The sequence below is a fragment of the Sturnus vulgaris genome, chromosome 2, assembly GCF_052056855.1.
Source record: "Sturnus vulgaris isolate bStuVul1 chromosome 2, bStuVul1.hap1, whole genome shotgun sequence".
Classification (NCBI taxonomy): Eukaryota; Metazoa; Chordata; class Aves; order Passeriformes; family Sturnidae; genus Sturnus; species Sturnus vulgaris.
Window position 1 is genome coordinate 33,333,519 of NC_142244.1, and position 27,118 is coordinate 33,360,636.

Here is a 27,118-nt window from a genome sequence, read left to right on the forward strand (position 1 = left end):
GAAAGACTCTCAGATCTCACTGCCCTGAACAGCCAGCTGGGAGAACCTTCAGCTCTTAACATCCTAAGAAGTCTCCACCTAAAGAGCACCAAGGTGTGGGCTGTCCATTTAGCCATGTCCACACCCAAATTCTTAAGGTGGGAACCAAGCCGTCCTGACAGGCGCCGCTAGAAGAAAAAAATCAATACTAGCACCAAAACAGTTAAACCATAAACATTCACTTTTTCTTTTTATTAAGAAAGCATGCACAAAAATAAACTCGTGAGACCACGCCCCTCTCTCCCTGACCACTGACACAAAGCATTGGGGGCCACATTGGGCTGGAGAGGCCTGCAAGACCCCTCTGTGGGCCAGGCTGGCCCCCCTGCCCTGCCTGCAGGCCGGTGCCAGCGCACCCGCAGAGCTCCACTCCCATCCGTCGATGTCTTACCACGCACTAACAACACACATTGATTTCAGGGGCAGAGGAACGAGGCTAATTTGCACACTGACCGGCATGTATTTACATATGCAAATGAGGCACAACTTAATACGCAAATGAGGCAAATATGCAAATGAGGAGCACTTGGATACGCAGAAGGAGCCATCTTGTTTTGTCTTTCTTCCAGTGGTGTTTTCAGACTTCCACAGGGCTGGCTCTCAGTAATGTCCACTGCAAAACACTAACTGGCACCTGCCATAAGCTGTCTCTCATTGTTGTCTCTGGTGCACAGAGACCTATCACACATGCTTCCAAGCTGTATCATTCCCACATCCTGAGGCAGCAGAGATAACAGCTGACTCCATGTTGAAGCTGTCTGGGATTCCTCATTTCTCTTGGAAATGCTCAACGACGAACTCCCCCCCAAACACACACTTAAAAAAAAAAAAAACCCACAAAAAAAATCTGAAGGAAAAAAGAAAAAAAAAAAAAAAAGTGTTGTTTCCCCCTCCAACGCAATGAGACTCTGTCTACTTCCCTGACAACAATCCAATTTCCAATTGGTTTATCCCTACAGCAAATTTAAAAAGCAGTGCTAGTTCCCCACCTTCCTGCAGTCAGAATAGAGGTTATTACTTTACTCCTGTGCTCTGGGTCTGTCAAGCAGCCATGATAGTCTATTTCCACATTTATTCCCTTCAGTGGTAAATAGGGAATAAGGGCCAGAGGGAGGCTTTACAAAATACTAAGAGGAAACAAGAAGTTTGACAGAACAGAGCCATACGAGAAAAGAAGGGGAACACAGGACACAACTTCGGGGAGGAAGCATCTCAATGCTCACTCCTGTTCCTGCACCTTTTCCACCTTCCTGATTTGCACATGCTGACAAAGCTCATCCTTCAGGATTTACAGTAGATTACATCATCTCCCCATCTGAACTGCAAGGAGTCTGAAACACCCTCCTTCCTCCCTTTTATACTACACTCTTTGGCAGGTTGGTTCAAAACCCTGCCCTGCTTTACCCTCTCTCCCCTACTGCCCCTGTTACAAAATCTGCTTGCAAGGGCCTCCCAGTCCCTGACCAGAGGGTCCAGCCCTTGACCAGCAGCCCCCAATTCAGCCCCACTCTGCACAGCAGCTTCCTCTGCCCACCATGAGCCCATTCAACAAGTGGGAACCACTGACAGAGGACGTGCACCTACACATTCCTGTTGTTGACATCAGGCAAGGACAGCCTCCGAAGAAATATGAGGGGTGGACGACCAAATAACAATTGGACAAATACTGATGGGAGAAAACTTCCAAATTTGCATATAAAAGGGAGAGCCTCACTACATATTTTGAAAAAGGACTTGAAGGGGTGTGGGGTGAAATAAAAAGCTCTGGGGAACAGAATTTGCTGAATCACATATGACACCCCTGACTGCTTCTTCTACCCGATGGGTATGTAGGCTTCACCTAGAGACTGCAAAAGGCGGTGTAGGAAATGGGTCAGGATTCCCTCAAAATCTCTCAGTCTTCACAGATGGCACCACACTCTGAAATCCAACTTCTCTGCTGAAATACCATCTCTACTACATTCTCCTTTCTCCAAACTCAGGTCTGCCCTCCCAGCTAAGTTCAGCTCTCCCTACCTCAGGGATTACCCTCTCTTTGTACTTGGGAACACCACTTCTTTTCTCGCTGTTCCTGTGATGCGACAAAGTTCACAGAGCTCAGATCACCCCTCCAGTGTCCCTTCAGCCCCCTGACCTTTACAACATTTACGAAACAACAGAACTACAGGCTCCCAGGGTCCACTAGGCTCTCTCACTCCAGTAGCCAATACAACAGATTCACCGGCCACCTTGAAGGGAAAGAGGGATTGTTAAACGCAAAATAATGGAGGCAGAGAAAGATGCACTCGAGGATTCAGCCTTCCAAGGTCTTTTCATGGCACCAAGGACCCATCTTCCCGCCCTCCACAGGGCACTGCGCAACACGAAAGAGCCGATCCGATGTGTCCGAGGCCACTGGGGGAGGGGGAGGGCTGTGCTCAATTATTGGTAATAATAATAATAACAATAATAATAATAAACAAAAGAAGAAAAGAAGATAAAACAGGACGCAAGGAAGGATTATCTTCGGCAGCATCTTGCGGTGGCTTCTCTGGCGGAGATAGAGAATATATATCTATATACAGGCAAGGCAGGGAGGACTGGGGAGGGTGGTGCTGACACCATTGACCCCATGTCCCCCTCCCCTCCCACGTCCTTCATAAAGGACGGGCTATCAAGTCTGTAACTCGCTAGGTGATCAAGTCCCAGTCGAAATCATCGGGGATTTCCTCATTGGCGCCTGGAGGAGGCACTGGAGGCCGAGGGACCAGATGATGAGCTGAGCCAAAAACAAGAAAAAAGAAGAAAAAGGAAAGAGAACAGTTAGAATCCAAAACTCCATGTTTTTCACAGTGGCACTTGGGCAAAAGAAACCACAAGTGATTTGGGCCTTTTCCTTTCCAACAGTCTAACAAGCAAGAACACTACTGGCATTAATCTCTGTCAGCATCTATCAGTATCTAGGAATGTTCTGCTGTGAAATTCTCCACAGCAGCTTCTACAGAAGTTAAGTTTCAGCCTCCTTTATGTACCTCATAGCTGACTGCTGATAGAGCACAAGCTCAAACTTCTTCAACAGAAGCATCTCATGTACAGTTGTCTTCAAACAACTAACTGAGGGCGAGGCTAAGCTAGAGGACTATTTATGTGAAGTGAAAGAAATCAGGCCTTTGAAATCCTAAACTTTTCCAGAGCTATAACAGAACCCTAAACGGAAGGTCTCTTGCAGTCCATGCTCCCTCTCTACCCACAGTGCTCCATTTGATTACTAAGTGCTTTGGGAGAAATGCACAAAGGGATTGGGAACCAGGTCCCTAATGTTCATTGGTGTAATATGCCTTAACATCATCCCTTACCTGGGCGATTATATCCTGGCGAGTCCTGGGTGGAAATCTGATACATAGGAGATGGCCCGGAGAAGAGATGGGGAGGTTGGGGCTGACCATAGGAGTTCACTGTGAAAGGAAATGAATTAACAAAAAAAACAACTGTTAATGTTCAGGTCAGAAGTCTGGCCCCTGACTGGGTGGCAGCTCAGCCACAGAGCAACTCACTCAGACCCACAGGATACTGAGGAGATGTTCAGCTGTTGGGTCCTAACTCCAAGCTATAGCTTGGTCAGGGATCTTGATCTTGAAACCAGCAGGAGTTTCTCTATTATTGTAAAAGAAGAAAATTTTCATCCAGAAACACCACAAGCTGGCTCAATACCATTCATTTAGTTCAGTACTAGATGACACACACCATTACAGTTCTATCAAGACCACCATATCCCCTTCTGAGAATGCATCCTCTACTCTTTGTACAGTATTTCTCCAACAAGGGTACAAAGGCTTTCTCCTTTACTATTCCTGCCATCTGGAATAGCAATCTCTCTACCTTGCCATTTCTCTCTGTTGGTCACCTAAAACACACCATCCTCTTCTCTTCCAGGTTTGCCTTTTAAATATATTCCTGCCTGGAGGTTGCCTGTATGCATCACATAACAGAAGTCTGTCCAGACAACAGGTATAGGACATTCCAGTTCTTTAAAGCCACAGAAAGCTGAGTTGCTATGAACAGCTCTGACAATGTAGCTCTGAGTGGCTCAGTGCTGCATTGTCTGGTAAGGCTGCAAGTAATTTAGGAGACTCGCAGAATGGGGCCTTCATTTTACACGCCACTTTAGTCTCCTCCTAATTACCTTGGTTCATGGATTGCTCCTGTTTGCCACTGTTCAGGGCACAAGAATCAGAGATTCGAGGGGGCTGCTGTGGGCCAAGCAGATGAGGGAGCTGACCAGTCTGGGTAAGGAAGTGATTAAGGGAGTCACAGAGGTTGGCAATATGGTGTTGATCCAGCGTCCAGTTCTTCCTCTCAGCCTGGCGCAAACTCTCCATGAGCTCTACAGGGGATAGAGGAGAGTGTCAAAGACAGTCACACTGTGGTCTTCCCAGCAAAGAATTTCAGTCTTCTGTCCCTAAATCCTACCTTCTCACAAACCAAATTTTATCATTTCAAATCTGTCACCAGATTCCTGAAGAGCTCCACATCTAGGATACTGTCACACTGACTCAGATAGGGCAAGAAAGAGTTGGAAGGAAAAATCTGTAAGCTTTCTGACATACTTTTATGACTTAATTCTCCCTGCCCCAAATCCTGCAGTGTTCATTCAAGTGCTTCAGGATCTTTAACAGAACCCATGAAGTAGGACACCTCTTCTTAAAAATCAGGTAAATCACTGAGAAATCCAGGCACTTGCCACAGTTACAGTGAAAAAACAATCCCTGCACAGCACTTGCATGTTCTAGACTACAGCCCTAGTCATTGAGTCATTAGCCTTAGTCACTAGGCCAACACTGACCTGAGAATTGGGAGTGCTCAATGCTAGACCAGTTCAGCCGGTTTACCATCTTGAAGCTTTCCTTCAGGGAATCAATGTTGGAGCACCAATCAGGGGGAAATGCTGGAATGAAACACAGAAGATTAGTACAGTACAGGTCACCCTTTCCCTCCAGCCTTAATATAAAAAGATTGGCCCCTCTTCACCAAAGAGCCTAATGCTACAGCAGCTAGAAATCCTTGCTCCCTTGAAAAACCAGAGGTAGTAGCTCCTTTTTCACTAAGGCAATGACTTTATGCTGCATCCCTTAACAGAATCCCAAACCCTCGGTTGATATATCCTCCATTCTCCAGTAGGAAAACAATTTCCTTCTCAGATTTCAACCATATCTGGCTTTCCCCCATTTTCTACACACAAGTAGGCACTACTTAGGAAAAATTCACTTGTGGGATTTCTGTCTGGGGACTCCTCACTGCTCCCTTTCCCCCATCCATTGCCCCTGACTCACCAAAGCCAGCATTGTTGATTGAAGCCTGTGACTGCTGCTGCTGCTGGTGTGGCTGCTGCTGTGGGTGGGAGTGTGGGTGATGTTGTTGATGCTGGTGGTAACCTCCATGCTGCATCGGGGGTGGGTGCATGGACATCACTGGTGGAGGGCCATAACCTTCACCACCCTGCTGCTTTCCTCCTTGGGATGGGCAACCCTCTGGGGTTGGAGTGTGGAGTGGGGGAGCAGCACCCACTGAGGAGGGGCCTTGCTGCTGCTGGTACATGTAGTAATTGTGGTTGGAGGGCTGCATGTCACCAAGGAGGGAAGAGAAACCTGCCGAGTAAATGAAAAAGGAGGGAGCTTTAAGAGAGCCTGGATCAGACCTTTGCTTACATTACCCAGCTCTAATTTCACACTGCTCATCCCGCTATTTATGAAGCTTTTGGAGTGCCCTCTACAGGCTGCCAACAACCATCACCTGTGCAGTTATGCCTTTGCTGTGCTCCAGACTGTTCAAAACAAAAGGCTTTACAACAAAGAACCAGAAGGATTTTAATACAGCGTTTGGCACTTAAGTTCCTCCCTGAATTTTTTCCTAGACTTACCAAAGTAACCCAACCTCTCCTGTAATGTCACGCACATGTTTTCCTATAAATGACCATTAAGCATACTTAAACAGTAGAACATTTATAAAATGGGTAACTTAAAACATCTGACTTGCTGTTTCCCAGGACTCCCTTCAGCTCCCTTCTTACAAGCAGCTTGTTCAGGAATCTTCAAAAATTTTTCTCACACTGATCATAAGAGATCATAAAAGACTCTGCTTTTGTACAAAGAGCAGACTGCACACATCAGGGCTCATTTATTACTTTCATTCCTCCTGACTCACTAGGTGTGTCATTTCTATCCTCCTGTATTTCAGGCAACCCCTACATGTGAGAGCATCAGGTATTTTCCATACTTCCCTGACACTAGGAGCTCAGCATCTCTCTTATGTCAGCTTCCCTGTTCATTCTCCCCATACACTGGGGAACCTCTGTGGAAAACCAGTCAGGGGCACTTGTATCCCATTAACCTGAGCTACTCACTTCTTCATTTGAGTACACTTACTTGACCATCTGCAAGCAAGCCTCACATTTTCATTAGATTCAACATCAATCCTTTAATTATCCTACTACTGTCCAGGACCAAAAGGATGAATACTGCCATCCTGAGTCAAAAGTTGCCAACAAAATTTTTTCAAAAACTGCAAGTTTTCCTACACTGCCTTGCAGTCTACAACTTGGACGGAAAAAAAACAATAGACAGTTGCTAAGTTTGTAAAATCAGAAGAACACACCAAGTCAAGGTCCTTCTCCACGTTTTTCTAGCTTGCTCATATTACAGCACCTCACACAACAGGCTCCTCCTAGGAGTGCCAGCATGACGAAAGCAGTAAAAGTATACACATTTTTATTTCACTGAAGCTTCAAGTTCAGGAGGCCCTTTCTGGAGTAGCAACCTTTGCCTGCACTGTGTGATGGCTGATAGCACAGGTGAGAGGCTCATGTAACAACATACTCCTTTTTACATCAGATTAATATTAAGAAGAGTGTTTGAAGGCAGAAAGATCTTTAAGTTTTCTGAAGTATTTTCCATGGACATCTAATTCCTGAAGTTATTCTGCCCTCTTCTGGCTGCTTATTCAATTTCAGAAATGCAAGATATGAATGGAGTTGCAGGCCCTCTCTTCTCTACTCTCAATCCACAAAGCTCAATTCTCCAAGGCCTTGTACAATCCTACTTTTAACAGACCTGAGCAATGATGGTTTTCCACTCTCCTTTCGGGAAACTCCAGATACAACAATCCCCTCCCTCTTACAGTTTCTAGCCTGACAGACTATGAATGTTTCTCTGACATGCCTTTCTTCAGGACTTCATTTTTCTCAGCTTCTGCCATTTTAGTATTTGCATTTGTATCAACACAAGGCATTTTTAAATCATTGTGCTTTTTTATTCTGATAGAACTAGGGGGAGCAATGCATAAAGGATGTGCAGATTTCTTATCTGGGTCCTGGCAGAAGTAATTACAGCATGCCAAAGAAGGAAAGTCTGTTTGCACAGGCTCCTAAACGAGGAAAGATCTGAGAGATGCCAAATGGACAAGACTGTGTGGGCAGATACCTGCCCACCCCACATGACGCACGTAGTTACTCACCGTGCTGAGAGGAGGATGATTTCTCCAGCATGGATTTGTAGAGATTTCGGAAGGACCAGCTAAGATCCTGGAAGTTGATCTCGGAGTAGGAGAACTTGAAGTCATGGTTGGCACTGTACAGCGGAGGTGGCACATCGGCCCCTTCACGGCCCTGTCCCCCTGCTACAGTAGAGGCAACATCCACAGGCCCTGCACTCTGCTAAGGGAGAGAGAAATAAGGCCTTTAGCCTGTACTAGGATTTGCAGCTTGAGAGAGAGATCAAACTAGATACACACAGAACACATACTGATATCCCACATCACACCAACCATAGCACAATGGCTCCAGCCTTTTCTTCAGCTTAAACCATTATGCCTTTATCCTTATCCCCATCCAACCCTTGGCTAAAATTCACTTCCTCCTTAGTTTCTATCTCTGCGATTTCAGCTCCTTCCCTTCTTTTTATTTTTGCCTCCATATCACAATTTTAACAATTCCCTCTCCTCACCACTTCGCTTTTCCATTCATGCACTCCTCCCACTCTCCTTTTCCTCCCACTTCTATCCTTTTCCCCGTGGCTCACCTGACTGTAGTTAGCAATGGGGGTGGTGCTCTGGATCGACATCTGAGGGGTGGCCTCAGGTGGCAATGAGGCTTCTGTGCTGACTGGAACAGCCCCTCGGGGGCTTTTACTTGCCTCTTGCTCTGGAGAGTCTTGTGGTATCTGTGGATGGGGAAGAAAGAGAAAAGGAAAGGAGCAGAAATCAAAAACAGATGGAGAAGTGAAACTGCAGATGGGAAGCCAGCTCCCCCGCTGTAGAAGTTCATGGCTTAAAAATGAGGAGGACTGGGCCTTAGTCACTGAAAAGTCAGGATAAAGGACTTCAAACAAGATTAACTTTACTACTGAATAGCAGCAACAACAGGCAATCAACAGGACATACACACTAGTTCATTCAGTCCTGGCCTTTGACTCCCCATCTACACACCCTGACCCCAAAACATTATGATGGTCTGGTACTGGAAGGGAATTCCCAGCCCACTCCATGCTGTGTGGAAAGAAAAACACTTACGTCATCATCTGGAGGATGCCGCCTCTTGCGAGATATATCTGGACACGTATCTATTGTCCAATAAGAGCCCTGGCATAAAGACACATTGGTGAATGAATAATGAAATCACAGAACTTCCTGAAGTAAGGCTGCTGACTCAAGGAATGCAGCACCAACTACACATTAGGACCACAAGGACCATGCTCTAGAACCTCAGACAACCAAGACTCGGGTGCTGGCAAGAGATTCCTCTCTTACACTAGGCTGCATTGAACTATGAGGTACAATGCTACTGGTGGAAGGCAGAATCCTCTACTTTCCAGCACTCTTGAGACAGGACATAAAATGATGGTTCAATCCAAGCTAAGTGAACTCTTTTGGGCCTGCACACTCATTTTAATGGCTTCCTCACAACTGAATTTATGATTAACTGATGATAACCAACTCAACATTGGTATTTGGCAGAGAGAGCCAGAAAGATTGCTCTTTTTCATGGTTGTGAGACTCCAAGCATCCACAGAAGGTCCATGATGGCTAAGAAATAAACCATGGTTAAGAACTAAAACAAATTATGTACAGAGAGGTCTGTTTAGCTTGGACAAGAAAAAGCTAAGGAGATCAAACCACTGTCTTCAACTGCACAAGGATATTATAAAAGATGACAGAATCAAATTCTTCTCAAAAATATACAGCACAAGAAGAGGCAACAAATTACAGCAAGGGAAAGTACAGTCAGATATAAACAAAAATTTCTTCACAATGATGGTGGTGCAACACTAGAACAAGTGCCCAGTTTTGCTATCTCCATGCCCGGAGATACTCAAAATTTGACAGATGTCATCAGCCTAATGTGACTGTTCCCATCTGGGAGATGATAGGGGTACATGCTGACCCCCAGAGCTCCCTTTCAACATAAAATAGTCTATAATTATGTGTGTTGTCTTCTGACTAAGTATAAAAAGAACTCTAAAGTGGATTCAGCTTGTTTTAACCTCCCATCGAGATCTGAATAATCCACATAGGTAACACAGGTAAAGGTTTTCATTATAAACCCAGCCCAACATGCCAATGAACACCTGCAAACATATACCCTTAAGTCAGTTAGGATTTCCTGGAATAAGCCACATAATTAATGGTATTTTTGAGCTGTGATCCTCAAAGACCTACTATTTCCATTTATAGATGCCAACTGAGCACCACACAGTCCTTTAAATATAACCTGAAATAAAGGCCTGAGCAAATGGTCCTTTCTTGAAATTTTAGGATGAAGCGGAAGAGACAATCTTTCCATCTAAATACATAGCTTCTTGCCCCTACCATCTCCTCCTGCTTGTTTGATTGTGGGGTTTTTTGGACAATAATATCTGCATGCCAATATGCCAAGTCTTGGTTTTGCTAGCAATTCCCCTTTACAATCTATGTGTACTATCAGACCTTTACCAGTCCCCAGCCAATATATTCCTAAATTCTTGAGTTTTACTTGTAAATAATTTCTACAGATTTAAACCATCTGATGATGACATGTTTTTCCAACGACTAATACTTTGCAATCTATAGGCAGCAATTCTGCTCTCATTTCCATGGATCTTGCCTCCATGAAATCCATGATGCCATATCATACTGTTCACCAGCAACCACTATGTCCTCTTAGAACAGGTTGGACTATACCTACATTTTACACACAAAGATAAAGAAGAAAAAGAAATAAAACTAATGAAGTATATTCAATCACACTTTTGACCTCTGCCAATATCTTTAAAGTCAACTGAAGATCACAGATAAGAAAAATAATTACTAAAACTCAAAGTTCTTTTACAGGTTCCCTTTAAGTAAACGCTTCTGTAGCCAAAGGACTGCAGTAAATCTTACTACTGCTTCCATTTTTGCCTACACTTTAGGTTTCAAATTCCAGCCATGAGTTAGAAAGGGCAACCCCAGCTTATTTCCCTGCAGTTTAAAATTGCTTGCCCAGGAGCATGCAGATTTCTTACCTTCCCAGGATCATCTCTTGGTCGAGGCACCTTTCGAAAACATTTATTCAGAGAGAGGTTATGACGAATAGAGTTCTGATGAGAGAGTAAAAGATACAGGTAAGTGCTACAACAAAAACATACAGTCTTCTGAGTATGCCCTAGAGCAGGTAGAGAAAACAGGATGGTACATATTTAAGAGCTAAAGCTCACTACATATTGCCGGAATGGGGCAGAAAGGGATGTGGAAAGGGATGGATTAAGATGGTAATATGTGGCTGAACCACCTCTACACCTAGAGAAGGTGCAACAAAAATAGTATCAGTCTGATGCAGAGGATGGCAGTGATGTGTGTTTGTGGGGGGGGTTTCTTTTTGTTTCTCTTGGTTGTTGGTGGTAGGTTTTGTGCATACTCCTTAATGGACCACCATATATGTTCAACAAAATTCTCAGAGAAAATTTGACTTCTGGCTCTGCCTTTTCCCCAGTTGGTCAATTTAGTTTGATATCAATCTTATTTTAATCAGTGAGGCTATTTTGCATTGAATTAAGAAAGTAAGCCTTATAATTAGGCAAAAAAGGGTACTTCAGTGATGCAAGCCCTCACCTTCCAACCAATACCAGCATTTTTGTAGTAGGGAAAGTTGTCACAGATCCAACGGTAGATCTCACTAAGTGTCATCTTCTTGGCAGGTGATGAGTTGATGGCATATGTGATTAAAGTGGCATAGCTGTAACGTGGCTTCCCATCTTGGTGCACTGCTGCCTCATCCTTACTCAGTGTGGCATTGGGATCTGTTGGTGAGCCTGGGGGACACTTTCGGGCAGACCCTGGAGGTCCTGCTTGTGAGGAACCCCCTAATTTTTCAATAGTAGCCCTTAAAGTAAGCTGTGGGAGCCAGTCTATGGAAGTGAGGCTGCTTTCCAGGTCAGAGGCCATGGTGCTGGAAGCAGGAATATCTGTGAGGAGAAAGGAGAGGAAAGAAAACCCTTGAGACACAAACAAGGTGAAACCTAAGAACAGAAACATCCATTTGAATTCTTCTTCTGTATCACAAATACCTGTATGAATACCTACTTCATGCACCTTATTCACAGCTAGCCAGAACCATTCCAGAAGGCCTATGACTGTGCCTCAGGGAGGACCATCCCTACTGAGAGCAGCTGGGACAGTGCTTTTTAACACTGATGGTAACATTGCTAGGGCAGTCTTACTCAGGGCACTGTTCCCAGGTAAAAATCCAAGATCTGTTTAAGGGAAGTGGAGCCCTTTCAGCAGGTGTTTCACATTCATTCCTTTACTACATAATCCATATAACCTTGGTACCCTTCACCAAGATTACCTGTAACCCAGTAGGTTTATGGTGTCAGGTAAGAGGAAAATCATAGCTAAAAGGGAATACTCATTCATGCCACACACAAACTACAATTTAATTAGATCATCTGCAAAGTCAGGACTATACTAATTTGAGGGGAAATTAATTTCTCTCCAAGGCCTAGCCTCTCTTTTTGCATTAGGTGACATTATAATGAATCCTATTCCTTAGAGCTAGGATTACATACCTCATTTTAAACACCAAGATCATGCATAATACTATATATAGATAATTACATCTACCACGTCAAGTTGGAACAGACTATATTAAGCTCATAATAGTTAAAGCTTTGCCTACCATAGCCAGTTTTTCCTAAATATATATATATTGATTTAAATCCTGCTTCATTCACAATATAGCAGGCAAGTTATTTTCTCCAATTCTGAGACACAGAAAAAACTTACTTGTCTGAAATCACACAAGTTTGCTGCAGGAAGAGACTCAGGATTTTTTATCTCATAAACATTATATACTTCTCCTCATAAAAATAAAACACAGCTGGCTACCAGTTGCATACAGGGATTTCTATGTAACAATTATTTTATAAGAAGAAAACATTTAGCAGCATGAACTTGTATGAACTTTCACACTTAGCACACTAACTTTTCTGTAGTCCACTGCAGTAGGCAAGGCAGCAGAAAGTTCATCATTCCTACTCACAACTGGCTGCATTACTACACTGGGAGCAATCCCTTGAAGTCTGGACTGAGGTAGCTACATTTCCAAGACCATGACTTGCACTGCTCTTTGCATAAAGAGAAGAATCATGTCTTAAAGGCATGCAAGTCCTACACCTTTCTGAAATTAGTCTTTCCAGAAGATTGAATGGTACTGTCTTTGAGCATGCTGGAGCATACACAAGGCAAACAAACACACTTATGTATGTATAGCAAATTAAAACACTTGCATACATGTAAGAGAGAAGAGACTGACACGAACACACTCTGCTTAAGGAGATTCGTCAGCAGACACCTCCCACTGAGTGCATCACTCAGATGAGTGGATCAGATGAGACAGGGAGACACCCATCTGCATGAATACCAATTAGATACTCGTTCTAAAAATAGGCATTTGACAATAACACAGTGTGGATGCACAGATCCAGAGACAGATGCACCCAGCATTCTGACACTGAAGCTACCCGTTCTTCCCCCACACCCATATGCATGACACCTTTCACTTCTGCACTCCAGTGCTCTCACAGCACTGAAGAAATCAAGTCCACACTCCAACGCATTCATACGCACTAAACCTTTCATTTCCATGCATGTGTTCACCACATCTCTTAGGGCTCAAACTCCTACACAATACCCCAACAAACTCCATCCCTCAGCCCTCATAGGCAGTGGCTTCACAGCCCTGGCCTCAGGAAACACGTCCTAATTGCAAAGCTAACATCCTCACTTACACTCTTAGGCACCCGCAGACTGAGTAGTACAATTGCAGCACAACTGCACCTATGGCGAATGGAAACATTTTTATGTCTGTGGAGGAAAGGAAAAGCCCATCAGCTACTAACTTACCTATCTACTCATCTGCCACACTATCACTTAGGACAGGCATGACTACTTGCTGCATAACTAACTAATTGATCCAAGCTGCAAAAGGCTTTCCATTATCCACCCCCCTCAAGTCGTGCTTTATTGAATAACTCATTTTGACTGATTTAATCTAGTATCAAACATTTGAAATTCACACAAATTAAAAAAAAAATAGCAGGACTATTCCTTCATGAATAATACAAGCGAAAAGCAACAATATAGTTTTATCTATGTGGGCTGGACAGACCACCACATAATCAAAACACAGCTACATTTACATGATAACTTCACAGATAAAGCCCCTATTTTACGCCACAGGTAAAATATATGACCATTAAAAGTAGTATTGCACTTGGAAGAAAACAAACATGAACTAAATGTTAATTTGAACGCTTCATTTTGTATGTGTGTCTCATATAAATTTTTATTTCTATGGTGCAAGCAGAAAAAAAATTACTGCTTCTTGTTAAACCGTTTTGAAATATCAGTTGCACTAACAATACAACTCCAAAGTACAATAAATAAAGATATCTCTGTTCTTCCCCCTCCCCATTTTTTGTTTTTTGTTTGTTTTTTTTTTTTTAAGACAAGCACAGAAATCAAGAAAATTAGGTTATAAAAGCCTATGGCAGATTAAGATACCAATCCGAAACACCAGAAATTTAAGAAAAAGAAAAAAGTACTGTTGTTTTCACAGAGCTTCAGATGTGCCCAGGTTATGTCAGTAGAGCATCTGGGATGATTGGCTATGAAGTAAAATGTAAGGCTGATATACAACATTCCCATCAGCAAATACACAAGCTTTTGTGCATTTGTATAAAATATACTTGTCAGTGAGACAAGCAAAATTAGAATTGGGTCAGATTACACCCACACTAAGAAATTTAATATTTTCATTCCTTGGCTTATAAAAATCTTTGACAAGAAAACAAAATCCAAAAATCTTTAAAAAAAACCAACAAACCAAGCCCTGTGTCTATATATGCACTTGTCACCCAGTACTGAAACAACCACTTTTCAGTAAAACACAGCAGCTTTTTAAGAACATATATGTTAGACAGTAATTTAGGACAGAAAGTGAAGACTCAAGACAAAATAGCAATCACATGGGAAATTTCAAAGCAGTAGAATAAGACCTGTTTTCCCAAGTTTTCACTTGATCATGTTACTGGATATGCTGGCAATATGGGATCTGTAATAATCAGGCATAGTCAAACATTAGTTAAGGTGGCAATTTCAGAACACTTTCAGGGCAACAATAATTCTGTGTAATTGGCTACTAAATTATTTAAAAGAATACTTGCTATGCAGTAAATATTACTGTTAATTTATGTTGCATTTCTCGTTCACCTGACCCAAGTCTTTGTGCATCAGCTTGACGCTACTTAATGGTATGATAAAACAAGACTGCAGCCAAACCAGAGCAGCTGATAATTCTTCCAACTTTCCTTTCCCAGCTGACTGCCTGGCAAATCTTTTGAACTCTTCTCTTATGATCCCACTCAAACAAAGAAAAAAAACCAGTAATAACTAATAAACACATTGAACTGAAAGCAAGGGTGCTTTAAACATCCTACCACATTAGCAACTCAGAATTAATTTTTAAGAAGTAAAAAGGAAGTCAAAGAGCAGAATTCATAATCTCCCACTTTACAAGGTAAATGCGATCTGTTTATGTATTTGGCTAAATCTAAAAAGGAAGGGTAGGGTACCCAAGGTCATAACCACCATCAACAGCTGGAAGGTGACTGCAGTCTTCCTTTCTCAAGTGCTAAATAGTTACAGTACAATCCCAAGTCAGACAGGTCAGAGAGATGCAGGAAGTCCAGCCAAGCACTGATCCCCAAGTACAGTTAAACAGAATCTGTCCAACTCGTAAGAAAAATGTATTAAAGAATACCTTTTAATAACCACTAATTCGCTTGGGACTAGTTATACTTCCCTACAGCTTTCCAGGAAAACTACTGCCTTACTTTGAATCTTTGCAACTAGCAAATGGAAGCTCCTGCTGCAAATGCAAGCCAGGCTTCTGTCGATGAGACAATAAGGGCCATCCTTTAGCGGCACTGAAGAAATCTGTACTTTGCTACTTTGCAAATGCTCGCTCTGAGCCACTCAGATCTTATCCAGGAACACTACTACTTGCCTATCAAGACAGAAAAACATATGAGATGTGGGGAACAACACTCGAAGGGTCACCCTGAAGGCAGTTAATAAACATTTACAGCCTGAAGCATTCTCTAAGGCTGGATTCAAACGCTGGTCAGGCAGAATCAGTTAGGACTGAAGTAAGGAGACATACAGTGAATGGCACCGTGCTGTGCACTGCCCACAGAAGATGCCTATTCTAGAATAAATCTCTACATTTACATTTTTCTGTGTTTACTTTCATTGTTGCTTTATTTGCTAGTGTTCTGATCCAACGAAACGCTCTGACAAAGAGATTTAAAGGAGACTCAAGTTTCTCAACATGAACTTGGAGAGAAAAAAAACACAAAACAGACTACACCAAGCTATGACAGACATGGCTGTAGAACACCTATGAATAAACGACCACTTCTATTTAGGTGCCTGAAACAAAGACCCAGTGATCTAACATACTCAGAGACACCCCTAGGCTCTAAGGTATTTAACAAATAAAAAAAAACTGGCAAAAAAAAAGGACTATTTGGCTGCAACCTTCCTGAAATAGTGTCATAATGTAAGGAGTAAAAGCAAAATAAGAATACCACATGCATGAAGAAATGGAGAGCCTCTACTTTGGTGACAAAAAAGGCAGTTCAGGTGTACTCGTATAAACTACACACTCAAAAACTCCTGTGTCCTGATCCAATACAAAAATGGGAAAATAATCAATTTTGCTGAGTCTAGAAGTAAGAGAAATTTGACATTTTAAGATATGTACTTTCCCTCATAAAGAAGGTGGTGTAAACTAAGACAGACGGAATAAAACACTTAAAAATCTGATCTTCTGTAACCAAACATTATCACAGAAATACTTGTTTCATGTAGGAAATAAGAAAAGAGGATACTGATTATCTGCCCAGACTGAAATTGCTATCCATCAGTTTGGTAACTACTTGTGAGAAGCCTTCACAAAATGTTTATATTTCTGGAATCAAATGAAGAAGGAAGAGAGGCTGCTGGGTATTGTTCATAAAACAAAACTTAACCTGGAAGAAATGATAGGTGTCATGTTAGTGACAAAAGAAAGGCATTGTAGTTTGACAGCACCCTTCTGTCTGCAGTGCCATATGAAAGGAGGAAAACCTGTCCCTCGAGCAAGGAGCTAAGACAAATTCTCATACCCTAGAATCATGCTTCCCTTTTTGGGGAGCAGAGGAACAAGCCAAAAATGTTATCCCAAGTAACTACAGGCTTGTAGATGTGGTAACAGGAGGCATGTGGGTCTCACTAATCATGATCCACAAAGGAAAAAGGGATCCAAAGGAAGCTACTGTCACCTAAAAGCACACGGCGTGGAGTTCCCTGTGAGTATGAACTGTCACAGTGTGCACCTGTCCATGCGTCAGGTCATGACTTTACAGCCCTGCTCCAAACTACTGCAGGTGCAAGACAGCACGGCTCTGAATGCTCAGTGCTATTTCATGGAGCACACTAGTACTGGCATTATGGTATCCTGAATGGAAATTTTGCTCAAGGTTACACAAAACACTAAGATGGTACTGAAAATTACCAATTACAGAAAGATGAAAGCTTTTAGGCCCTGTATAGCTTAATGTAAATTGCTGGACTAATTGTTTTGTTATAATTGAACTGTTATACAGATATGGCTTTCCTTTAATAAATAGAAATCTCAACAAAATAAGGTTCATATTAAGTCTCAAAGAAAAATAAAAAGAAAATTTGTTTTCACTGTCATTACAGATTAGATAAATATAATGATAGCACATTTATCATAGGACCTTTTGATTCCTTCCACTTGGTGAAAGGTGCACAAGCAGGCTATAAATTTGTATTTTGAATTTAGTAAATGAATAGCACTGACTATGCAGGCATTTTTGATACTAATGAAGCATTAAGTCTTTTGAGAACTATAAAGTCACCCAAACCCTCCTGCTGGAAGTGTATCAGGATTCAATTCCAAAGGCAATTATGTCCTAGCTTTGTTTGAAACTGACAAATGGTATAGTTTACAAAACCTGACCTGCTTATTTAAACTTATCAACAGATGGCATTATAGCCAAAGTCTGAAATATGCTCATGTCAAGGGAGGCAGCATCTTTATGGGCATAACAGGCTAGGACTGAGCATAGCTAGGGCCTTGCCAGATTTTAATAAGACCAACTAATCAAACATTTTTGTTGTCTGCTATATAAACATACAAGAAAAAAAGCATTGAGAAATATTACACAAACATTGCAGATACCCCTTAGACAGTCTGAAAATGTGTGTTCAAAGTTAGGACCAGTTTGTTTATTTATGACGCTGTGTAAGGTAAAGTGGAGAATATGTAACACCTGTCAAAAGAAAAAGTAAATGATACTGAGAATACTGGTATACATAAAATACTTCTGAGCTGGAAATTATTTCCTTTGTAATAAGACTACTAGAAAAGATTTATTCTAATAATAAGCCAAATGTCCCATGACAACCCTCCCAATAACAGATTTGAAGTAAAAAGTAAACCATGTACTTTGAAGAAGTGCAATGAAAATACATCACCACAGCAGAAGTGTCTCTGCAGCATCCCTCCACCCTCAGTACCACTACACAATATTTCACCGTTGGAAGTAGGAGCTGTAATTCCAGGCATATGCCAAGGCAGGAGAGAAATCTTTGACATTTGCTTTAAGAATATTAACAGAACAATTACTCTTACACTGAGAATGGTATAGGGAACTGGTTTCGGAATAAGTCAAATTTATGAGCACATATCTGAAATGAAATTTTCCCTTGGAAACTGGGAAGTCTGTGGTAGAGAAACAGTATGTAAAAGCAGGTATTTCCCCTAGCCCTATGAGAGCCCCCAAGCTGAAGGATTTCAATTTTACCTGCCTATCAGAATCACGTTCAGTAATAAACCTGCAGCACAAGATATGCAAACACTGATGTAATACCCAGATTGTCTCTGAAATTAGAGACAACATCAGAAGTAGATCAGCATGCAGACTATCTTGCTCAGAAAATCTGCACAGCATTGCAAAGACATACAGAATTAGCCCAGGTTAAAAGAATGTAACACGCTTATAAACAAAAACTGTCTTCTTATTCACATTAAACAATGTGTCTCAGTGAAAAATTACTGTTAGCCTTGCATTTAATGACAGCTTCTATGATAGAGAAAGGAAAGTCAGCCACATATAGGGAAAATGAAAATCTGACTGCAAGTGGTCAGAACTTGTTCACCAAATACTGAACCACTGAAAACAGATTAGTCAATATGAACTCTGCAATACTTGCTGAAACAACCACAACCCACTTGTGGAAATGGGTATCAAGCAGTAGCAAGAACTCTGTACTGAATTCATAGGAAAAAAGGAAATCGGTATCAAGCGTAGATTAGTTGTATACCACGTGCCCAAAATGTACATAGGGCACAAGCTCCCAGGGTTGAGATTACCAAAGCACTGCAGAGAAGCCTGTTAAAGAGGAGTCTGAGAGCAAAGCACTGCTGAAATTGAAGTTGGAGAATGATCAGAAGAATCAAATAATACTGCATGAGGCTTATAAATTAAGTCTCGACCACTGTTTTAACATAATTCCTTTTTATTATTCTGTTAGCTGTTATTCTCAAACTGACAGAGAACTCTCTTCCAGTAGACAAAATACCTGACAATCCCTGGCCTGGCTCACAACTTGAAAAGATTTGTACCACACTTGAAGGTCAAGAGGATTCAAAACCACACTGCTACAGAACACACACCCATTAATGGTTTCTCCTTGCTTAAAACACTAGTACTGCTGCTTGGCTTTCTGCATCCTACTCACAAAATGCTCCATTTTGTGTATCATCCTGAAACTAAATCTTCTATTCATCTCCTTACAGACACTAAAAGAAATCCCTTTCTTCCACACACATGCTTGCCACAGTTGTCACCTTGCAGCTGCAAGTAAATATTATTCTGCTCTAACCTTGAACATTCCACTCTTCAAGATGTTGTGTCTTTGCTCATGACAATCTGTATTTCGTTTGTAATCAACCTTCTTCACGAGAGTGTAGTACATACAGTAAGATGACTACATTTGAGTATCAGACCTTTGAATAATTTTCAAAAATGCAAATAATGGCTATTTGCATATTTGAAAACAACTAATTGCAAATATGCAATTAACAGTGGGACCCAATGATCTTAGAGGCCTTTTCCAACCTTAATGATTCTAGGGTTCTATGAAATAAGTACTTTCCAATATGTCTGGCCTCTACTGGCTGGCAATATTCCTGTGTGTATCAAGGTATGAGTCAGCTGAGGAAGAATGCAAAGAGATGGATGTTCACACAAAAAATGAAAAAGCACAACGTCACGCTTGTGTTGCTGGCAGAGCAAAGGACAGTGCAGTAAGGGACAGCGACAGATAGGGGAGAAACAAACGTGAAGGCCTCTTAGAGTGAGCACAACAAGCTGGAACCTTATGTGGTGGATGATAGCCAAAGCACAGGCTTGTCAAGGAGGAGATGGCAATGCCAGGAGGACAGCTTCAGCAATCGTATTGCTAACAAGATGAAAAGGTAACACAGTTGTCAGAGGCCAGCAAGAACATTCCGCAGTAACAGCAATGGTAAATGAAGGAATAAGCACAAAGGCTACCCAAAGAGACTCAAAGAAGCAGCAAAAGATTCAGGCCATGAACAGGAAGATGAGTCCTACGCTGTATATTCAGAGCAAGAACACGTTATATGCCCAACTGTGGAAGCTTGCAGCAGAGGAAAGCAGGAAACAAAGGCAAATCTCAAAGGAGCTTTCTCGAGTTCCATATTGGCCCTCAGGGGTCTTAAACTTGCAGCAATTAATTTAAAAAAAATGTAAAGGTAGTATGCAAAGTTGCATAATTTAATATCCCTGGCATGAAGGAGGTAAAGAAAAGCAAAGAGAGGATACTACAAGTGGGTCATTGTGTCTAACTTATGGAAAAAAAAATGGAGGGAGGTAAGTAGCTTAGTGCAGAAGCTACTGAATGAATGACTAGAATAGTTAGGAGGGAAACCAGGAAAATACTGTCACAAAAGTCAAGGGAGGACAAGATTTCAAGACTGGGCATGATCAAGTGTCAAAAACAGCAGGGAAGCCAAGAAGGATGAAGATGGAATAGAGACCCTGAGACCTGGCCAAGAAAAGGTCATTAGAGATCTCAGGAGAAGCTTCAAGGGAGTGAGAATATCTGCACTGAAGTCAACTTACATAACCGTTCTAGACTGCACACAATGATACAGTATCTTTCAACTTTGGAGTAACTGGTCCTTCAATGGTGTGATACAGAATCTTTCAACTTTGGAGTAACTAGTCCTTCAATGAAACAACAATACACTGGGGCTTTTGCTGTTTCCTAATGCCACAAAAACTGGCATATAGTGTTTCAAGTTCAATATCACATTGTAATTAAGGCAATCAGCAGCAAGAGCAAGCAGTCATTATAAAGTGGTTTTCATCCTTATACTTTGGAACCCTTATAAAGGATCAATAACCTATTCCAGGGTAAATGGGAAGCCATGCATGGAGAAGCATGCAGCCCAAGGTCACCCAGCAAAGGAGTAGCAAAACCATGAAGAGAACATTGCTCTCCCAAAACCTAGATCAGCTCTCTACATTCAAACCTTGTCTGCTTTGCTCAGGTAGAGAAAAAAAGAATTTCAGATATAACTGTTTTAGCAGCTTGTTTATTTTTCTCGGAAAGTTCTTGATGGGGAGGGAGAATTTGTCTTGGTTTTACTTAACAATAGTTTTTTTAGAGGAAACTTGAGAATTCAGGAACTTTGCTCCTTTAATTTGTGACCACAAAGTGTTCAGATTCTTTCCCAATTATTCAGATTTGAACTTTTAACAGTAATTACATATTTCTGCTATAATCAGCCACAGTCTTTATAGAGCAGAGAGCATAAACAAAATTTGAATTGCTAATGGTAAAAAACAAAAAAAGCGAATATTTTTTCCTCGAGGTATAAAAGCTCTCACTCATCATCTCACCCTGTCTCTCATTACTCAGTCTCTTATACATAAAAAAGGCCAAAAAAAGAACACACATTCACTTAGTTCTAGATTTCACATCAAATAAACTGACCAGCTCAGAAAGATGAGGAATGAGGTACTGGGCCTTGCACAAAATGCTCAGCCCAGTTCTGAAAACCAAGATTCTAAGTGCTAGAAGGAACCAGAGAATGTAATGGAAGGGTTTTTTTACTCAAACTAAAATTTAGCTATTCCTGAGGAAGGAGAGAGGCTAGAAGAGAAGGGAGGGTGGGAGAATGAATTGAGTTGGACTATGGAGACCAAATGACATTCCCCAGCCAAGCAGAACTGGATATTTTCAGTGATTAAAAAAAAGAAGTTTCTTGAGATAACCTCAGACAAAAAATCCTATGTGTCCACAGGCACATAATCTAACAAAAGGTAACCAGGAAGAGGTCAAAATGCAGGTAAGACAGACCAGAGCCTGAGGTGCAGTCAAAGACTCCTGCCAATGAAGAATCCTAGAGAGAAGATGAGGGATGCTTGCCTGATGAAGAGAAAAGCAGCACTTTAGACTTCTAGGACCATAGGACAGAATGCCAAAGGGACCACAAGAAAAAAAGAGATGCAAAGAGCAGGAACAACTGAGAGGAGGAGTGGGTGTAGGAGGAAATGCAAGTCAAGAAGCAGGCAGGCTGGAAACATACTGGGCCTTAAAGGTGCAGGAGAGGAACATGAGTGCCACATGATGCTGTGAAGCCCAGGGATTCAGGAAAGGTCAGGCACTACCAAAATCTCTGCTGCCTACCTAAGGAAGTATCAGGTACATAATAGGAAGACTGGGCAATAAAACAACAATCTAGTCCAAATCTTGGCAAAGCACCACAGGATATATCATTAGATTGATCTTAAAGCTGGCTGTGAGATCTCAAAATTTTGAAACATTCACAGTATTTTGCATTTGCACTTCAAACTTAAGATGAAAATTTGCAATTAATTAATTGTGAAAACATACTGCAGCATGCTTGCTCTCTCTCAGTAATACACATAGACAGCCTTTAAAAGTGAAAAACACGAGTTCAGGGCAGAAACATGTTATAGATTTTTATGTTCATCATATATCCCTTAGAAGGAAGAAGGAAACAAAACCAGCAAAACAGATAGCAAGCAGCAATACTGCCTCCTACAAAGACAATAAGCATTTGGAGGTTGAACACATCAACTGGATATCCTTGCTAAACTAACATTGCAACTGCCAACAATACAGCAAATTAAAGGCTTTTCTTTAGGCTCCAGAGTTAACACAGCTGGAGAGCTCAAACATGATAGCTATCACATTAGGCTGTCTACTCATCTTCTCTAAGATGCATCCCAAACCAAAAACAGTATCCTTCAAAGTTTCAGTTCTGAAGCATCACTCAGAAACAGATTCTGCAAATGGAGTACTATACAACATAGAAGGTTTTGTGTGAAAATCACTGGTTACTATTCTACCCAAGACTGGGAGAAGCAAATGGAAAAATGAGGCCAGAATCATTTTTCATCTTTTGGTTGCTAATGACCAAGATCCAATTCTTGTCTGACAGCTGTGTAAAATGAGATAATCAGCTCAGTCCTGCTCTTGAGGGACAGCTGTCATATCACAGTTGCCATTAACCACACCTCCTTTCTGACATTTGAAGGGCCAAAGATCCAAACTGAGATGCAGACTGAATCTCCCACTATATGAAATTCAGCTGAAGCTTAGGGAAAGAGGTAGTAATCTGTAACCTGTATCTGGGTGGTAAGAATAAACTTCAGAGACATCAACATCTAGCTGTATTTTTAGAGGGGGAAAAAAAACAGCAAAAAAACCCAAACCAGGACTACAGTAGTCACAACTCTCTCTTGGATTGAAAAATTAGATGCCAACGCCTCAACTGTTTCATTTTGGATTCTTTTTTCTGTCCTAGAAACTTGCCTACAAAACTACATTTCAAGATAAAACCCAAGAAGTTATAGAACACATACTTAAACAGTATTATAACCTCATGATCTTTCAGTAACATAATCCTTTTCCCATAACTCTTCAGACAGTCTCATTTCATTTTGCTTAAGGGCTTGACCTGAGAAATGCCACACTGTCAGTTCTCAGATGGGAACTGAGTGCCCATAGGACAGGATCAGACTGCTTCAACTTAAAAAGTCAACTTTTGGAAGCACGAATCTCCAAATTTAAATTTACAAACCCATATACACACAACTAAGTGTCTTTTTCCTCATATGTAGAAGACTCTATTGCTTCTGTTGAAGCCAACTCTATGTTCCTCGGCATTTACAAGAATGAGGCTATTTGCTTTGGTACATTAATATGGTTTTTAAAGTCTGTTTTTAGGTGGTCAGGTTTAACATTCTTAATGTTAACTCTTATAACACCTGCATTTAAACGTGTCTATAAAGTACTCTACACTTCCATGATGATAAATAATACTCTCCCTTTTTCTTGTACAGATATTTTTGTATAAATGGTGCAGAGCAGCTGCAGTATTCCACCTCAGAGGAAGCTGCATTTTCACCTGTGATAAAGATTTGATGTGAACACCATGATCACTCTGAAGAGCTGTGCTCTAAAATGTATGAGTACGTCCCAGCTTTTATATAGCTGTCTTTTAGATTATGAGATCTTTAGAGCAGAGACTGTTTTAATTTGGTGTCCAAGTCAGTACTGAATGCCTTGTCAGCAACTAACGAATAAATAACAATTAGTCTATAGCACACCATTTCCAGTCTTTTATCTCTGTAATGAACATTTAAAGCTCAGGCAGCAAATACAAAATCTTTATCATTAAAGAAAGAAAAAAAAGTTTCTTATGCAGAAAGGCAATTGTTTTGGAAGAGTAGAATTTTGTTAAGGCTGACAAATATATTCTGTAAAGTGCCCTGGCATCCATCAGAGGCAAAGGCACTTGAAAAATGTCAAGTCATTACTGTGAGGAAGGGGGCAGCGTGAGGTAAATTAACCTCAAGAGCATGAAAAGTCAGTTTATCCCCTTGAATGTACAAAGGCCAAAATGCCTCAGTTATCTCTTCCCTTGTGCTAGATAACAGCTCTACTCAAAACAGGCTGATTGCATAACTATAGGGCAACAGGTAGGAGGGCATCTAACAGTACCCCCAGAACATATGTACACTTGGTGGTTCAGCCTTCCCTTAGAAAGAGCCACCTTATGAAGCTATGGATAATTGAAAATATTCTCTGCCAAAATGGGGAATCACCTTGGCATCTTTTGTCTGATCTTGCAAGCACATTATATACACCAAGGAGTTCCTTCTTCAGGGACTCCCTGTTTAACCACTGCTCTCCAAAAGGGCTCCCTGTCCTGGCCCTTTGATTCTTGTATTTCTTCACTGTTATCTCACTAAAACCAGTAACACCTCAGGTGAGATATCCAAGATTCTTCTGCTACTGGAATCTGCTTTGGCTTTATTTGAGAAGAAGTCTCCCTTAGACTTGATTTCTCAGGAAATCACTACATTGGTGTCAGAATACTCATTTGTGGCTGGGAATTAACTGCCTCATTTACAAAAAGCAGCAGCTTGGCTCATGCAGCACCAGCAATAGGATTCACATTCCTAGCCCCTGAACGCAGCATAAAACACAGATGAAGACTGGTGGCAATGGAACGGCTTCTTTTGGTTTTCAGAGCAGGTTCCACCAGCACTGTCACAGCTTTTATTCCCAGGTCCCTGAGCACCACAGGACCCACTCTCAAGGGCACTCTTTCCAGAATTCATCCCACAGTCCCTTAGGTACATTAGGACACACATCTCAGAGTATTTGCATGAGGATCTGTAGGTTCAGACCCCAAGCATAGCAAGGTCTGCACCAAACAATGATTTTATTCCCACAGTTACAAGCATAGTAGAACCCACATGGAGAACTGACACTCCACCCCACGGGTGCATCCTTGGACACTGGCACTACAAATCACTGCTCCTGTCTCCTCAAAGCTTTTTTGGCCACGATTATTGTTCTCAATGACCCCTAAATGACAGAAATTAATTCACACCAGTGATGATTAAGGCTGAGTCTAGGATGAATAAGCCAGGGAAAGAAAGCAGAAGGGAAAGGGAAGAGAGGCTTCTTACAATTAAATAGGGCTAAGGTCTCCCATAAGCTAAATACTAAGGGAAAGAATCAGGTCAATTCCATATAGCATATAAGGGAGCTAAATGACTGAGAAAGACACACAGAAAAAGAAGGTGGGGAAAGGTTCAGAAACAGAAAGATTAAAAGCAAGCAGATACAGTGAGATGAGAAGAGACACAAAAAACAAGGACAGAAGGTGAGACAGGACAGCTAGGAATAGAGAGGTGATATAATGTGGTCACTCACTCTGTCTGGAAGATTTTCTGGAGGGAGGTGGATTATCTTCAGTGCTGGTTGCTGGGGTGCTGCCCTTCACACTCCTTCTCTGAGACCCATACTCAGACCGTTGTTGTCAGCTATTCCAAGGGCTTCTTCAAAAAATATTTCGAGGGCGAAAGGATTGTGGATGAAACCAGGATCTTGAGTATTAAAACAATCTGCTTGGGATTGTCAGTCCCCTAAAACTGATGGTTTTATCCCGGGATGGAGATCCTCTCTCCCTTTTGGCAGCTAACTACCAAAGGGGTGTTCCCCTGGGAAAAAGCCTTTTCAATGATGGTCAGATTATTTCAGAAAATCAATTTCCCCAATCTGCCTACCTAGAAATCTCTTTTCTCTAAGTATACCTTGCCTGTAAGGGGAGAAAAAAAATCTCTTTCTCTAAAACTATTCTTGCTCTCTCTGTGGATATTATCAGTGAAATCTGCCTTTTCCTCTCCCTGTAACTAGGAGGTGTGTCTTCTCTCCTTGCACGGGGTATTTGAAGAAAACCCTCTTGGGATTAGGAGATGAGGGATCTTCCTTGGGATAAAGGAGGATGAGATCAGTATTGGAAATTACCTTTATCTCCAGTTAACAGCAACTGGAAAAGGAAAGAATAGCTAAATTTCTCTGTTTTCTCTCCCTTGTTTTGCTCTATCACCTGCTAAGCAGATGTAAATAATTAAAATTACTATGTAAGTATCTGGAGCTCCTGCTTATTTCTGTCTTGGGAACTCCTGGGCATACAGGATTTCTTCTGTAAAGACTCCCGCTACTAGCTGGTCCGGGGAAGGGCTTCTGCTCTGCCTGGGAGAAGACTTTCCTCAGCAGCAGGAAGGAGTAGGCAGTAAAGGTTATTCTCACAATCCTCAGAAACTGGGGTCTGAGGACACCTCTCCCCTTAACAAGTACCGAAGGAGCTCCAGAAAGCTCTGCTCCAAGCAAGGAAGAGCAGACCTGCTTCTAGATAGTTACTAGGGCTGGGTGCCGGGGGCCTCCGCACCCTTGGCTTGTTAGTGGGGAAGGGGGCAAGTGTTAAGCTCCCTCACCAGCTGCGGGGGCCGCCGGGGTATCCCAACACCGGGCGCGGGGCTGCCTAACGCGGCTGCGGACGGGGCGGGGGGCAGCGGGCAGGGTCTCTCCCCCACCCCGGCAG

The 27,118-nt window shown here is 41.8% G+C and overlaps 1 protein-coding gene across 2 annotated transcripts; it reads right to left on the reverse strand.

Annotated features, from left to right (window-relative positions):
* Positions 1-202: 202 nt before the first annotated feature.
* On the reverse strand, positions 203-27,118 carry FOXJ2 (forkhead box J2). Of its 2 annotated transcripts, none has more exons than XM_014887376.2 (11): positions 25,948-27,118; positions 11,137-11,489; positions 10,551-10,625; positions 8,581-8,649; positions 8,091-8,231; positions 7,528-7,723; positions 5,349-5,663; positions 4,862-4,963; positions 4,202-4,402; positions 3,375-3,473; positions 203-2,797 (listed from the first exon to the last, which is right to left on the reverse strand). In XM_014887376.2, the coding sequence occupies exons 2-11, from the start codon at positions 11,467-11,469 to the stop codon at positions 2,709-2,711; spliced, it is 1,620 nt and encodes a 539-aa protein (XP_014742862.1). In that variant the 5' UTR covers positions 11,470-11,489; positions 25,948-27,118; the 3' UTR covers positions 203-2,708. The 2 variants fall into 2 exon arrangements, with proteins under 2 accessions (XP_014742862.1, XP_014742859.1); XM_014887373.2 differs by having other exon boundaries at positions 7,528-7,726; positions 25,948-27,106.

Bases quoted from the DNA above. Each gene is read 5' to 3' on its own strand.
- FOXJ2 (XM_014887373.2), bottom strand. From the start codon at position 11,469: ATGGCCTCTGACCTGGAAAGCAGCCTCACTTCCATAGACTGGCTCCCA. The intron at 7,727-8,090 runs GTGAGCCACGGG...TCTCTCCCTTAG, and splicing joins CCATTGCTAACTACAGTCAG to CAGAGTGCAGGGCCTGTGGA. The intron at 4,964-5,348 runs GTGAGTCAGGGG...GTTTCATTCCAG, and splicing joins AATCAACAATGCTGGCTTTG to CATTTCCCCCTGATTGGTGC.